Source organism: Camelus bactrianus, chromosome 5 (genome assembly GCF_048773025.1).
Source record: "Camelus bactrianus isolate YW-2024 breed Bactrian camel chromosome 5, ASM4877302v1, whole genome shotgun sequence".
Taxonomy (NCBI): Eukaryota; Metazoa; Chordata; class Mammalia; order Artiodactyla; family Camelidae; genus Camelus; species Camelus bactrianus.
In genome coordinates, this window is record NC_133543.1 from 37,716,765 (window position 1) to 37,731,920 (window position 15,156).

Below are 15,156 nucleotides of genomic sequence, written 5' to 3' on the forward strand. Positions count from 1 at the left end.
GTTGCCTTGTTTTCTTGAGCAACCTGCACTCAACGTGAAACCTAAGCACTTAAACTTTTTATTAACTTAAAAGGAGATGGATACAGTTTAAGGTTTATTTGGAAAGATTTAATTATCCTTTTCTCTCTTTCTTTTAGATTTAATTGATCCTGTTGCTTTAGAGAGTCCACTGTCAAAAAATCTTCTGGCACAGATTAGTGCACTAGCTCTTCAAATGGATTCAGAAGATCTCCATAATTACTCAGGAAGCCAATTATTTGAAATGCATGAGAAACTTGGTAGCATGGCAAACTCTATAATCAAAAATTTGCAGTCACGTTGGAGGTCACCAGCCCACGAAAATTCTATTTAGTATTCTAAGAGAAAATTTAAGTTTAAAAAAAAATCACTGATATACTGATTTCATAAAATAAGTTCTGGTAATATAGCACAATTTCATACTGAACAATTGCGAAGTTGGTAACATTTCAAACTCTGAAAGTCAAATGATTTATTCAGTAAGTTCACTTTGGTGAGAGCATTTTTTTCCAGTATAATGTGTTTTCTTGGTTGCTATGTGTAATTTTTCCAAAAATTTAAATTATCTTACTGAAATGTGAAAGCAAAAACTAGGAACAAAAGCATACGTTTTATTTCACTTATGTATATTCTAATGAAGCATTTTATGTAAGTGCTTGTTCTCAGTAAAATTGAAAATTTTTATTTGAACTTTTTGCTGAACTGATAGGTGTTTATACTTCATTTCTTTTTCTAAATTTATATTTGCTATGCCTGAGGTTTAAGAAATTTGCTCTTGGTAAAACACCCTAAATGAGATGCAAAAGAATTGGAACTTTTTTTGTAGATGTCAACTTCATTTGGACAACCTTCAAAAATAGCAAAAGTTTCAATTTGGGGGTTAAATATAAAAGCAGAATTTACTAAGATTCATTCATTTGCATTAGCAAATATTTGTGCAGCAACATTTGCCTGTGAAAACACTCTTATGAGACATAACATTCATCTAAAATGCACGATTATTTGTACATTATGTATAGATTAAGTTTTTAATTTATAAATTTCAGTCTTCGTTAATTGCATGAGTTTTTCCGCAGCCTCTTGTGAATACCTTTGTTTTGTTTAATAGAAATATTTTGTATATATTGAATACTGAGCTATCAGTATGGACAATAGAAGTGCTTTGTGGGCTTGCCGCAGATGTTTGTAGGATTCTGTATCTACAAATAAAACAACAAATAGTTTTGTACTTAGTTAATACTCTTAGTTAAAACATGATTTTCTAAAGTAAGCTGAACAAGTAAAGTTATAGTTGAGAAAGTGTTACATGACAACTTTGCTGTTCATGCCCATAACCCTTTTTTTTTTTTTTTTTTTTTTGGTTTGGAAGAGGGTAACAGCCACTAGAAAGCGTGCCACATTACATTTCTTTTTAATGAGGATTTACCTTGAATATTTTAATTATAACTTGGATTATAAGAAGTCTAGAGTTTATCTGCTCTTTTCAACTATACCTAAAGCATACTTGGAAGAAATTTGAAATTGTTCTTTCAAAATAATGTGTATTTTAACCCAGTTTAAAATAATAGGGTGTATATAATTAAAACATTTGTAAATTTTACCAACTAGTATTAGTGCCTAACTTTCCCATATTTGTTTCCTCTTTTTAACCATGAGAATGTCTCACTTGTTCTCTGAATAGAATGAGTGAGCCTTAGTTTCAGACTTACTCGGAACTAACCTTTACTTGAAAAGGCACACATTCTTCATCAACTTATAGAAAGTTTAATCCTTGTGTCTGGTTAGCTCTATATTCAGAAGTGGACTGCCAAATAGTCACAATAAAAGTTAGTGTTTTTTATAATAAATCCATTATCATTGTATTATAGATATTTTGAGATTTAAGCTTGATATTTATATACTGAGGATGGTTTTAAAAGAAATTCTGGGACCATTGAACTGAGGATTGCAGCTTGGAGAAATAACGAAAAAATAGGAATTTTAAAAACAGAATTATAATTATGGTTTAAGTATGTCTATCATTTACTTCCCAACTTATACTTAACAGTAAAAGGGCACATACATTTTTAGTGAACAGGTATGAGTAAGAAGGGGGATGTGTAAATACGTGTTTATAGGAGGCAGAATTAGCTCATTTCTTGACTATATATTTTTATGTTTGTGTGAACTAACTTCCTGGTAGGATGAAGTTCTTGGGAAGGTGAACAGTATAGCAGAAAATGTGACCAAAATGATTACCATTTACTTAAATGGCTTGATGCAAGCACAAATTTTAATTTAAAAACATCGTGGTTCAATAGATAGATATTTAAAAATATTTGAGGGCAAAAACCGGTTTGCTAATCTTTGTTTATGTAATTATGAGTGTATATTTAAGGCATTTTATTTTCAGTATTCTTAAAATTTACTACAAATTTTTCTTTGAATGATTCCTAAATACCAAAAAGCATTAATATTCCTTGATCAGCTCCAGTGTGTGCTGTTTCACTGCTAAAGTGAAATCAGTTTTTTTCGAAATATTTTCTAATGGTTAATAAAACACAGCAAATATTAGTAAGATTCCTCAAATGTGATTTCTTATTTTATGCATTTATAAGAATCTAGTTAGTTACATGCAAGAACCATGGTATAATTTTTCATGTTCCAAAATGGATAGTGGATTTTAAGTTTTTAGTATTTCAGTGAGTCTATTATTAAAAGATACTGTGCTGTTTCAACAAGTTTGAAAGCCATTGTTGAACAGTATGGAACCTTAGTTCTAGACTCCTTGTAGAGTATAGGATGTGTCAGGTTAAGGAATAATGTAATATGTTAATACAGTCAAAAATAAGGTTTAAATGTGAACTTCAGAAGCATGGTAGATCATGACATTGCCCATGCTTTGTTTTTTCTTTGCATCTTGAAAATAGTCAGGTATTCTATTATATATTTAAAAATCATTAAAATGTTAAAGTTGGATTATGTATCTTGCCTAAAATAAAGGTGGCAGGGCAAAAAGCAAAAGTACGGAAAAATGGGAGAAGTATACGAAAAATAAGTGTAAGTTTTGAGTTTTTTTCTTTTTAAAGGAATGAGAGTAGTTAAAAGTAAGTGCTCTTTAAAAGGGAGAGGCATAGGTGAAATTTAACAAAAATGTGACTGAAAGGGGGCACATTTTCCCTCCATGCCATTCCTTCCAACTTTGATTTCATAGTCTAGTAAGAAGGGCCTATATTCCATCTCATATTCTTGATAATTTTCAGGGAGATAATTTGTCAGTTAGTGATTGTTGATATTATTAGACTAAAACTCCAGTCAAGGGAGGGAGCTGCTTACTCACTAGTACAACTCATGTCTACTTTATCCCTAAGCCAAGGAAGGTCTTGTACTTTGTATACAACATTAGAGTGAAGTTCTGACTTTCAACTCGGTGCTTCTCAAACTTGCTTGTATATGTAACAATGCAAATTCTGATTCAGTAAGTCTGTGATGGGCACCTAATAGTTCATTTCTAAAAATTGCCGTGTGATCTATACAAACGCTGATGTCTGGACTGCATTTGTAGTAGAGAAGTGTAAGAGACTTCAAACTAACAATTAGGTTTTGTTAAACCAAGCAGATTTAAGTCCTTAGAATTATTGCCACAAGTGATAAAAGCTAGTCTTTTTAAAAGTAACTTTTCAAATTTATAGTTGAGGATGCAGACTTGTCTTCAAGCTTTCAAATTAAAGTTCAGAAATTTAAATTGTTAAAGGTAGAATTTTGCCTCATTTGGAGCCTTTTAAATATGGAAGACAAGTATTTTATGTTATAAAGAACTTTATTAAGCAATTTGGACAACGTGGAGTCTTAGAAGTATTTGTGGATTATGTTCTGATTTTTTGTTGATACAAAGGTAAATTTTCACAGTATTAGGCATTTAGTCTCTTAAATGAATCTTGCCTTCTAACTTACGAGACTTCATTACTTTATTAATGAACATATAAAACAGACTACCTCTAACTAAGATTAATTTGGCAGTAAAATTAGTGCCGTAAGTCAGTTCTGACAAATGTGCCTTGTCATTTTACTGAAGGTCTCTGGTGACTGCTGTTCTGTTAACATGGTTGAAAGTTAGTATTTCATTGTAAAATGGGGTTGAGAGAGTTGAATAACCTGATTCTCTAAAATCAGTTAATTTCTTGGCGTTCTGTTAAGATGGTATATTCCCTTATCCAAAGCACTTAAGGAAATGTCACCAGAAGTGAAGTAATGGGTTTTAAAAATTGATTTATCAGAATTTATTGATTGCTTGAGTTGTAAAACACATCTGGGTTTTGTGGTTTCTGATGGCTCCATTAATGATATCTTTTATCTGCCAGGCCTTGTATATTGCTTTTTGAAAGTACCCATCAAAAACTGAGTCATTTGTGTTTGAATATCTACAGATACTTAATAGATGAGTAGTCTAACATCATTTTGAGTGTTTACTCAGTTCTTGGAATAGAATGTTAAATTTTACAATGTGGTCTTAACCACTTTTTTCTTTATATGCCAAGCCTTTCACCAAAGAAGAATTAAAACCAAACATGAAGTGCCAAGCTGTAAATGCTTACTCCCCTGAAATATGCCATTTGAATAAAAGGTAATCTCTCCCCTTAACTGTGAGTATAAAATTGAAGGCAGTATTTAAATTGATGTCACATGGAAGAAAAAACCTATGTAACTTTTGGTCCTCTACCTGTAGTAGAGGAGACAATAGCATTAGGCCAGTGTGCCATTTTATAATTGTGGATGAAATTAAGCTTATTAGACAGCAAGCTTATATGCTGATAGAAATGGATGCACTGATAAATGATTAAGTGAAGTGAAAGGGAAAGACAGGCTGAGCTGAAATATTGATAAAGCAATTAGGCCGTTAAGTATAGGGACAAAGAGTTCTATGTATTTTGCAAGTAACTTAAATAATTTTGTAGTCAGTGGTCTGTGAGAGTTACTGTATACTTAACACAGTACCATAATCAATGTTTATAAGTACCTTGAGTAACTATTTCAAATACATTATTATTTAATATTCTGCCTCCTCCCCAAATTAGTAAATATTTCCAACAAAAGGCATTTCTTAAATGGATAAACTGCATATAACTAGAAAGTGCACCTTCAAAATAAAGTGATGTGGAACTGAAAATGGAATATAGTATAGTGGCTATTTTGATACTTAACCGAATAATTAACAAGTGTCTAAAAAGTTCTTTATTTTTATGGGTGGAAATTTTCTTATAGAAAAAATGGAATTGAGAACAATCAATTTTGAGTATAGAAAATGAAAGATGGCATTCTTACCTAGTAGGTTTTTAAAGAGCAGGGCCTGCCACCTATTTTCACATCTAATGAGCTAAGAATGGTTTTTTACATTTTCTAAATGGTTGGAAAAAATCAAAAGACATGAAATGTATACAATTTAAATTTTATTGCTGGTAAATAAGGTTTCACTGGGACACAGCCATGCTCATTTACTTATTTGGCTGTTTTCCTGCGTCAGTGGCGGAACTGAGTAGACTGACAGACTGTGTGGCCTGTAGTACTGAACATATTGACTATTATCGGGACCTTTACATAAATTGTGCCAGTCCTTGTCGTAAGAGATAGTTTTGTTCATATATGAAATATAGTCAATTTGGTTACTTCTAGCTGGCAGAAAAGGGATTCTGTTTCCTTAGTTTCTTAATTTCTATTGCTGTTTAGTTTACTGTATATAATGGGTTCCCCGATTCCATTTATATCTTACTGTTGCTCAAATACTCATATACTAGGAGATACTAGTACTTTTTAGGTACACGTTTTTCTCCTAAAACTCTTAAATTATTGTTATATGTTTGCCATGGGTTATTGGACCTGTTATGTGAAGGAAGGCACCTGGCACTAATTGGTTAAATTACACCTGTGAAACAAATTGGGGGGTTTGGGAAGTTTGCTTTCTGTGTTGATGAGTAATTGATTGCTTGCAGTGTAAACACTACCTCCTGTGGATAGACTTGACTAATATGCACTTAGAAAAGGACTGAGAAGTCAAATCAGTCATTTATTAGCCCTACAATATTTTTGTTTTCATCATTTGAAAAACTAAAGAGCTTAGTTTTACATTCAGAAAGTATTTATATTTGATAAGTCAAATAATTTAAGTTGAAACTTCATAGAATTTCTGTTCATTCCTCAGTTAACTGCATTAGTAGATGGAAAATAAGGGTGCAGTCGGTTTTGTTTGTGTAATGCTTTATACAGTGTTTGAAGCAGGTAGACCTATACTAAAACTGTATTTTCAGGCTCATTATGACTGGGTTGAGGGAGAGAGACCCTGTGTCTGATCCACAGTAAAACTTTCATGGTATATTGAGATTTGACTGTACAATTGCCAGTTGAAACATGATATTGAAAAATTTTTAAAGAAATGCACTTTAATCTAAAATAAAAAAAAAAAGTAAAGAATTCTAGTACTTGGCTTTTCTTTGGTTTTTGGGTTTTAAATGTTTTTTGCTCTAATGATGCCTCCTGAAATGAATAAAAATAGCATAATCCAAATACCAACCTAAAGTGAACCTTGTATTCCTCTACAATCACATGAATATTCATATTCTTGCCACCTTTTATGACCTGTTTTTTAACCGTAGAGGTTTTTGGTTTTATTCATAGTTTTGTGGGTTCCATGTACTTCTAAGTCCATACTTTTTTTTTAAAGTATAGTTGATATGCAGTATTTTGTTAGTTTCAGATGTGCAGCAAAGTGATTTGGTTATATATTTTTTTTTCATATTTTCCACTATAGGTTATTACAGGATATTGAATTTTGTTCCCTATGTTAAACAGTAAGTTCTTGTTACTTATTATTTTATGTATAGTAGTGTGAATCTTAATCCTATATTCCTAATTTATCCCTCCCCCTCCTTGCCTTTCTCCTTTGGCAACTGCAAGTTTGTTTTCTATGTCTGTGAGTCTGTTCATTTGTATTTTTTAGATTCCACATAGAAGTGATATTTGTCTTTGATTTCACTTAGTATGATATTATCTAGGTCCATCCATGTTGCTGCAAATGGCAATATTTCATTCTTTTTTATGGCTGAGGAATAAAAAAAAATATACACACACACATACACATCTTGAACTCATCATCTGTTCATGGGCATTTGGGTTGTTTTCATGTCTTGGCTATTGTAACTAGTGTTGCTTTGAACATTGAGGTGTATGTATCCTTTCCAATTAGAGTTTTGTCTTTTCCAGATGTATGCCCAGGAGTTGGCTTGCTGGATTATAAGGTAACTCTATTATTAGTTTTTTAAGGAACCTTCGTACTGTTTTCCATAGTAGATGTAGCAGTTTACATTCCCCCTACAACAGTGTACAAGGGTTCCCTTTTCTCCACACCCTCTCCAGCATTTATTAGTTGTAGACTTTTTTTATGAAGGCCATTCTGACGGTGTAAGGTGATACTTCATTGTGGTTTTGATTTGCATTCCTCTAATAATTAGCAGTGTTAAGCATCTTTTCATGTACCTGTTGGTCATCTCTGTCTTCTATCGGAGAAATGTCTTATTTAAGTCTTATGCCATTTTTTTGATTGGGTTGTTTGGGGCTTTTTTGATATTGAGCTGTATGAGCTGTTTGTGTATTTTGGAAATTAACCCCTTGTAGGTCACATCATTTGCAGATTATTTTCTCCCAATCTGTAGGTTGTCTTTATTTTGATGGTTTCCTTTCCTATGCAAAAACTTTTAAGTTTGATAGATCCCCATTTGTTCATTTCTGCTTTTATTTCTTTTTGTCTTGGGAGATTGTAAATCCATACTTTAAGAGAAAAAAATGTAAAATAGACCTAGTCATGTTGAAACATACTGTGTTAGTTTACTGTGGCTGCTGTAACAGCCAGAGAGTGCCTTAAATAACAAATGTATTGTCTTGTTCTGGAAGCTAGAAGTTTAAGATAAGGTATCCACAAGGGTTGGTTCTGAGGACTGTGAAGAAGGCTGTTACATGCCTCTCGCCTAGCTTCTGGTGGTTTGCTGTCAATTTTTGGCTTTCCTGGCATGTAAAAGCATCACCCCAATCTCTGCCTTCATTTCCACATGCATTCTCAGCTAGTGTACTAGCTGTGAGTCTCAGAGAGACACACGTTAAGAAGTTTGAGGATAGCAGTATTACTACAGCTCTAAAGTAACATGGACAGAACTTCTGCTTTTTAGAAAGGATACCCTATAAACTTGAGCATTAAGCCGTTATTGGTTGGCACTCCACCCTTTGTCCATTTAATGCCTTTGCCACAAACTGCTAGCCCACTGATAAAAGACATGGAAGATCCCTTGAGGTTAGCATTGGTTTCTAAAACTTTCTTTTGCAGGAACTTAACGTTAATTTTATTGTATTTTTCATTTTATTGTGTAATGTTGCTAAATGTGTTTAGTATCCCTTAATTTTACTTAAAACTAAAACTTTATGAGCCAAGCTATACAGGAAGCTTGCTGAACACAAATATGGATAGTTTTGAGAACAGCTACACTTGTGCATTTTTAACAGTGCATTTTTTTTAAGTTTAATTTTTTTTAGTGAAGTCTAGTGTAAGGGATTTGCTTTGATGAAGTTTTTATCATCTGTAGATCTTAAAATTAATAAAATAAGGCTCATTCCATCAGTGGTATTTGTTGCAGAATTACAGATTTTATTAGTTACTAGCTTATTACCAGTTTACATTGACTCAGCTTTAGAACGTCAGAACTGGCTTAGAAATAAAAGCATCAGCAGTCGGTAAGCAGGGAAACGGTGACTATCTGCTATTTGTTGTTTTTTTTTTTTTTTAAATGTGTTTAACATGATCAGAACCCTTGTTTTAGAGAAGAAATAATGTTAAACAACATTTTTATAGTGTAGAAACACTCTGGGTTGATACAGCAATAATTAACAGTGCAGAAACTTTTAAAATGTCTGTTTGGAAATTAAACTTTAAAACCCAAAGGAAAATTTGATGGTAATTTAAAAAATAATGAAGCTTGGGTTTAATGTCTCTTAAGTTTTATGTGCAAGTTCAGAAGATAATGAAGAAAGTCTAGTTTAATAATTGGACAGATTAGTGATACTAACTTCTGTTTTACTGGAGAATTATTGGGGTACATATAGAAACAAATTAAGGGATGGTACAACCCTAAATCATACTGATACAAAAACCATTAGGCAGCTTGAGAACTTGGGCAATAGTGGAGAGTCTAAAGTGAACTTCTGATGGCAGGACTTTTAGGTCCTGAAGACAGGAGTGATGCTTTGAAGTGCCTAAATAGCTTCAACATAGTTGGCTGGGAGCATGCCGGTCCTGCCAGTCCTCTGCACAGTGCCATACATCCAACCTTCATCAATAGCTTGAACATTTACGATAGCATCTCCATCTTTGAAGGACACCTCGTCTGCATCAGCAGCCATATAGTCGTACATGGCACGGAAGATTTTCTGTTGGTTAGGACAGAAAAAAAGGAAATTAGATTTGCAACAATTAACTCAAACACCTAATTGTAATGTCTCTTGTGACTTACTCCACAAATTTTAAGTTGCACAAAACAGAATGTGCAGCCACCACCAAAAGAGTAAAAAGACAACTCCCAAGCTAGGGGAAAATATTTGCCAATCAATCATATATCTAATAAGGAATCGCTACCCAAAATATTTTTTTTTAAAAAAACTACAATACTGGATAGGGGGAGGGGGCAAAGGATCTGAAATTGTCAAAGGAGATATACAAAGAGCCAATAAGCACAGGAAAAGATGCTTGACATCCTTAGTCATCAGGAAAATGCAAATCAAAACTACAATGAAATACTACTTCACACACATTGAAATGGTGATAATCGAAAAGACAGTAGCAGGTATTGGGGAGGGTGTGGAAAAACTGGAATCTTCATAAACTGCTGATGGGAATGTAAAATGGTGCAGACAGTCTAGAAAACAGTTTTGCAAGTTTCTCCCATTTTAAATAGTAGAGTTACCATGTGACCCAGCAATTCTACTCCTAGGTATATACCCAAGAAGAATGAACATGTCCACACAATTAACTTGTATACCCATATTCATAACAGCATTATTTGTAACAGCCAAAAAGTGGAAACAACCTAGATGCCTCTCAGCTAATGAATGAAGAAAAGGTAGTATTTCCATACAGTGGAATATTACTTGCTAATAAAAAGGAATGAAGTACTGATATGATACAACATGGATGAACCTCAAAACATTAAAAGAAGCCAGTCACAAAAGACCAGATATTAATGTGATTTCATTTATATGAAATGTCCCAAATAGAAAAGGATATAGAGATAGAAAGTACATTAGGATTGGATGGAGGAGGGATGGGGAGTGACTGCTGATGAGTATAAAGGGTTTTTTTTAGGGTGATGCAAATGTTCTAATATGTTGGTTGAACAACTCTAAATGAACTAAAAAATCATTGGACTTGTATACTTCAAATGATGAACTTAATAGTATGTTAATACAGTAGTCCCCCTTTATCCAGAGTGGATATGTTCCAAGACCCCTAGTATTTCGTGAAACCACAGATAGTGCTGAACCCTACATATACTGTTTTTTCCTATACATACATAACTATGATAAAGTTGCATTTATGAATTAGGCACAGTAAGGAAATATCCACATTGCTAGCATCACTATTCTTGTGCTTTGGGGCCATTATTAAGTAGAATAAGGGTTAGTTGAACACAAGCACTGTGATACATTGACAGTTCATCTGGTAATGGGGCTACGAAGTGGCTGATGAGTGGGTAGTGTGTGCAGCGTAGACATGTTAGACAAAGGGCTGGTTCATTCATGTCCCGGTGGGTAGAGCGAGAGAGCTTGCTATTTCATTGTGGTATCAGAATGGTGCATAATTTAAAATATGAACTGTTCACTTTTGGAATTTTCTGTTTAATATATTTATAAAACCATGTATGTGTGAAAAAAGAATGTACTTATATATATGCCTTCCCCTCAGCACCCCCTTTTGTTTGAAGAGATTAATCTAGTGTTTTAGACAAGAATAATTTGAAAAATCATAGCAGTATTGTATGTATCTCTCACTTTGGGAATCTGGGAGCTTATCAATAGTAAAAGTTTCTGGAAGCTATTCTCCACAGTGTTTAAAAAAAGAAAAAATGTAGCATGGTAGGAAAGGAAAATGGGGTCTTACTAATCGACAGGCATAATGTTTCAGTTAAGCAAGATGAATAAACTGTAGAGACCTGTTGTTCTAGAACTCTTTAGGGATCTGTACACAACCTTGAATCTATAGTAAACAATAATGTATTGTACACTTAACACAAGACCTACTACCCTCTTGCCATATTTTTAAGTGTTCTCACAAGACTGAAGTAATTTTTTAATTGTAACAAGAGATAAATAACAAAACTTGGAAGTACACTAATTTTCTTCATAGGCACAGCCACTGGTGAGTAATTTGGTACGTGACCTACATATTTTTTCCTAGTATTCTGAAATACACACATATTGACATTCAAGGATAGGTCCCCTCCCCCATGTAAGTGGAATAAAACTATAAATACTACTGTGACATGTTCCTTCTATTTAATATAGCTTGGAGGTCTTTCCATGTAAATATAAATTGATCTCATTCTTTTTACTGCTGCAAAGAATTCCATATTTTAGTAATATTACAGGTTATTTAGCCATTTCTATTATTTCTGGGCATCTGTTACCATGTTTTCTTCCATAAACTCTATAGTGTTTGTCTTTAGGCAAATACATCAAAAGAGCTCTTAAAAGTTAAAGTATTAGGTCAAATTATGTGCATTTTAGGTTTATTCAAAAAGCTCGGTACTGTGATGTTCTAATAGGATACTTTATTTAATTTGCATATTTCTGGTTAGTAGTCATGGTGAGCATCTTTTTTTGTTGGCCATTTATTTCTTTTGCTATAAATTGACTATTCACATGCTTCCAGGTCTTATTTTGAAGGGAAGGGGAATGATTTGTCATTGGATTTTGAATGCTTTATGCCTTTTTAAATATTAATCTTTTGTTATGTATGATGCAATATTTTCTCCCAGTTTGATGTTTCTTTATAAAAACATTTAATATTAATTATTATAAAAACATTTTATGGTCAAAGCTGTCAGTCTTCATTTCTAGATTTTGAAATTTGCTGATGACGACTTTCCCCATCCCTGATACTGTAAAAAGAGACTCTCTTTTTCTGTAGTTTACAATTCTGCCTTTTTTTTTCTCCTGTGCTGATTTCGTAATTTTTTTAGGGGCCAGTCCATTTTTGAACTTCATCTATTTTTAGATCTATTCTTAGGCTAAATTCATATTTAATGATAGCTTTATAGCATATCTTGCTCTTATGGTTAAGTCCTTTCCTATTGTCATTTTCAAAATTTGCTTGATTCTTTTCATCTTTAATCTTTCAAATTTAGGATTAATGTATAAAAATTTTTTAAATGTTACTAGGATTTGATTGGAATTGCCTTAAATTTATGGATTTATTTCTGGAGAAATGACTAGACGATTCCCTTCCTGAAATATAATGGGTCTCAGTATTTTAATAAATCTTTACATCCTTTAGTAAAGATAGTTTTCTTCATACAAATATTGTTAATTTAAATCCTAAAGAATTATGCTTTTGTAATATAAATGAGACCCAAGGTTTTAAACTTAAGTCAAATCATGTTCACGATTTGCCAGACTACTTTAAAACTCTTAACTCTTCAATATATATTAATAGGGGAGATCTAACATATGACGAGTTTACGTGTGTGACATGTGCATACATATGTATATTCTGGAAGGATTCCAAGCAACAGATATTTTGCTTTAGTTTTTTGTGTGTTTGTTTTAAATCATTGAATAATGCTTTTTAATTCATTTGAGTTGGTAATGAGGGTTTTCTGATACTTATCACTGTTAACGTGAGATGTAGTATAAAAGCATTATATAAGATAGAAGGTTTGGTTAAAAGAAAAAAAAAGACCAGAATACCTATAATCATTACTGCCCATATCAAAAAATGAGAATGACTCGAGTAAGTTCCTTATTGTTACTTACTCCGGCCGTGGATGGATGAGATGGGATGGAGGACACTGTTGTCTGCTGGGTGGCAACTGAAGATGATCGTTGCTGTGGGAGCTCTGTAGTTTTTGCATGTTTGTAAGCTGAAAGGAAGGGGGAAATAGTTTATTTGGAGAAAATTATTTAACCTGTGTTTAAAGCAGCTGAGCAGTGCTGCCTTCTCCCCTAGTTTAAAAAGAATATAATTTCCAAGAAAGGAGGAATTAAAAAATAGCTAACTGCATGTACCTCTCCACAATTCTCGTCCTCTCAGAAGAAAGGATCCAGATGTTTTTTGCTTTGTTTTATTTTTACTCAAAGCATCTCTTACTGTAACCACCAGTGAGCTGGCTGGGCACTGCTATCAAGGTCAGGGCCATCAGCCTGTACCTGCTGAGGTTGTAGAGAAGAAGACACCCCCATCGCTGTAGGTGGAGAGGCGGGCAGCTTCTGAATGCTCGGACTTCTCCTCGCCTCCGCTGATGCTCAGCGCGCTGGCAGATCGAGACTGCTCTCGGCTCCGGCGCTGGGCTTGCGCTGGGGGAGGTGAGATCGGAAAGGGAGCAGAAATGAAACTTCTACAGCAGTAATGCCTAGTGGTAACTGTATCTCAGTTGGTTTTTGTTTGTTATCAAGCACTGTTTTAAGAAGATCTCCACGGATTAAACCCTCAAACTCTTACAAGGTGTCATTTTCATTTTCCAGATGAGAGTTTAATTACCCAAGGTCCCCTAATGGTCTAGGTGGTACAGCCAGGCTTCCAGTCTGAGTCTGCCCTTGACTGTCCCTTCTTGCCACCCATTTTCCTGGCTCATCAAAATGAACAGATTAGTAATGTGCACAAACTCCACCTTTCAACTTCTCCAGAAAGTCCTCCCTAACTTCTAAATGAATTTAGAACTTTTAAAACTGCTCATGTCAGGGTGTAACCACTGATTTACTGGTCTGTCTTGGTCAGTAGACAAGGGTATAAATACTTTGAGGGCAGGCACTACATCTTATTTTACTTTTAACACAAATAGGAAGCGTAAAGTCATGTGGCCTGTATTGCTGAATGGCTCATCTTCCTTGATGTAACAGTTTAGAAAGTTGCTAACGGTGGAAGCCATTCTCTTGCCTTTGCTTTTTTTTTTTTTCCTTACTATTTGTCCAACAGAAAGATATACTACCTTTTTTTCTTTAGGAGGAAAAATGTTAAAAATGGGGACTGAAAGGGACTTACCCTGAGGCATTGAAAGTCTTTCCCTAACTTGTTTAGAAAATGAGCTGCTCCCCCTAGTCAGGGAAGTGTTTTTTATGCCGAGTGGACAACTCAGGAAGTTGAAAACCCTGGAGGAGAAGCTGCTGAGCCTAAAAGCCATTGACGTTAGCCTGCTATGTGGCAACATTTATGTCTGAGCCTTTTGTGACATCACATACCATTAATCATGTGTAAGCTTCGGGATTGAATGTTGTCTTCTGCTGGATCGTAGTCAAAAACTGAGCCAGGATTTGTACGCCAGACACGTAAACCTGAAAGCGAGACTAAGGATCAGCACAGTTGTTCTTGGAAGCTTCCAGTAATTAGGAGACCAAGGCATGAACCTGAACAACCACAGGGGGATTGAGTCACACTCGTTTAGCTTAGTTGTGGTCGTGTCTCCTCAGAGGGGAACGAAGCATAAAGTAGATGTCAACTTTGCAAGTGGTGAAATGATAGGGGTTTTCTTTCGCACCGGATGAAAATACAGATTGAAGTGTTTTGTCCTTTGCCTTGCTCTGGATCATGTCACTCATTCTATTCCCTTAACATAAAGTTGACACCCCCCTCCCCAGCCCCAATTACCTGTAATAGTTTCCTGATCCTGGTCATTCCGTTTTTGTTCCATTTCCACCACTTTTCTCTGAATACCCCGGTAGCTAATGTCACTGAAGTCCTGTGTGTTCTTCTTCACTCGTTCAGTGATCGGGTCCGTCACCACTGGTGTGAAACAACCCTTGTGTTTCTCAAAGTCCTCATGATATTTCACCTGAAATTTCATGAATTCACTTGGTGAAAATACGATGGTGTGATCATTTCTTTTTTCACATGTTCCAATAAGGCATCCCACC

General features: G+C 34.3%; 2 protein-coding genes across 39 annotated transcripts in view; one reads left to right on the forward strand and one right to left on the reverse strand.

The window, feature by feature from the left end:
* Positions 1 to 6,467, forward strand: part of RIF1 (replication timing regulatory factor 1) — a 50,780-nt gene extending 44,313 nt beyond the window's left edge. For all 5 annotated transcript variants that reach the window (XM_045513079.2, XM_010950275.3, XM_045513082.2 and 2 more), the window contains one exon: positions 138 to 6,467. In XM_045513079.2, coding sequence (XP_045369035.2) covers positions 138 to 352 — 215 coding nt within the window. In that variant the 3' untranslated portion in view covers positions 353 to 6,467. The remainder of the gene's footprint in view (positions 1 to 137) is intronic.
* A 2,195-nt stretch (positions 6,468 to 8,662) lies between these two features.
* NEB (nebulin) overlaps positions 8,663 to 15,156 on the reverse strand; it is a 215,969-nt gene continuing 209,475 nt past the window's right edge. For all 34 annotated transcript variants that reach the window (XM_074363636.1, XM_074363662.1, XM_074363660.1 and 31 more), the window contains 5 exons: positions 14,891 to 15,074; positions 14,485 to 14,577; positions 13,456 to 13,602; positions 13,063 to 13,169; positions 8,663 to 9,462 (listed from right to left, as the gene is read on the reverse strand). In XM_074363636.1, coding sequence (XP_074219737.1) covers positions 9,289 to 9,462; positions 13,063 to 13,169; positions 13,456 to 13,602; positions 14,485 to 14,577; positions 14,891 to 15,074 — 705 coding nt within the window. In that variant the 3' untranslated portion in view covers positions 8,663 to 9,288. The remainder of the gene's footprint in view (positions 9,463 to 13,062; positions 13,170 to 13,455; positions 13,603 to 14,484; positions 14,578 to 14,890; positions 15,075 to 15,156) is intronic.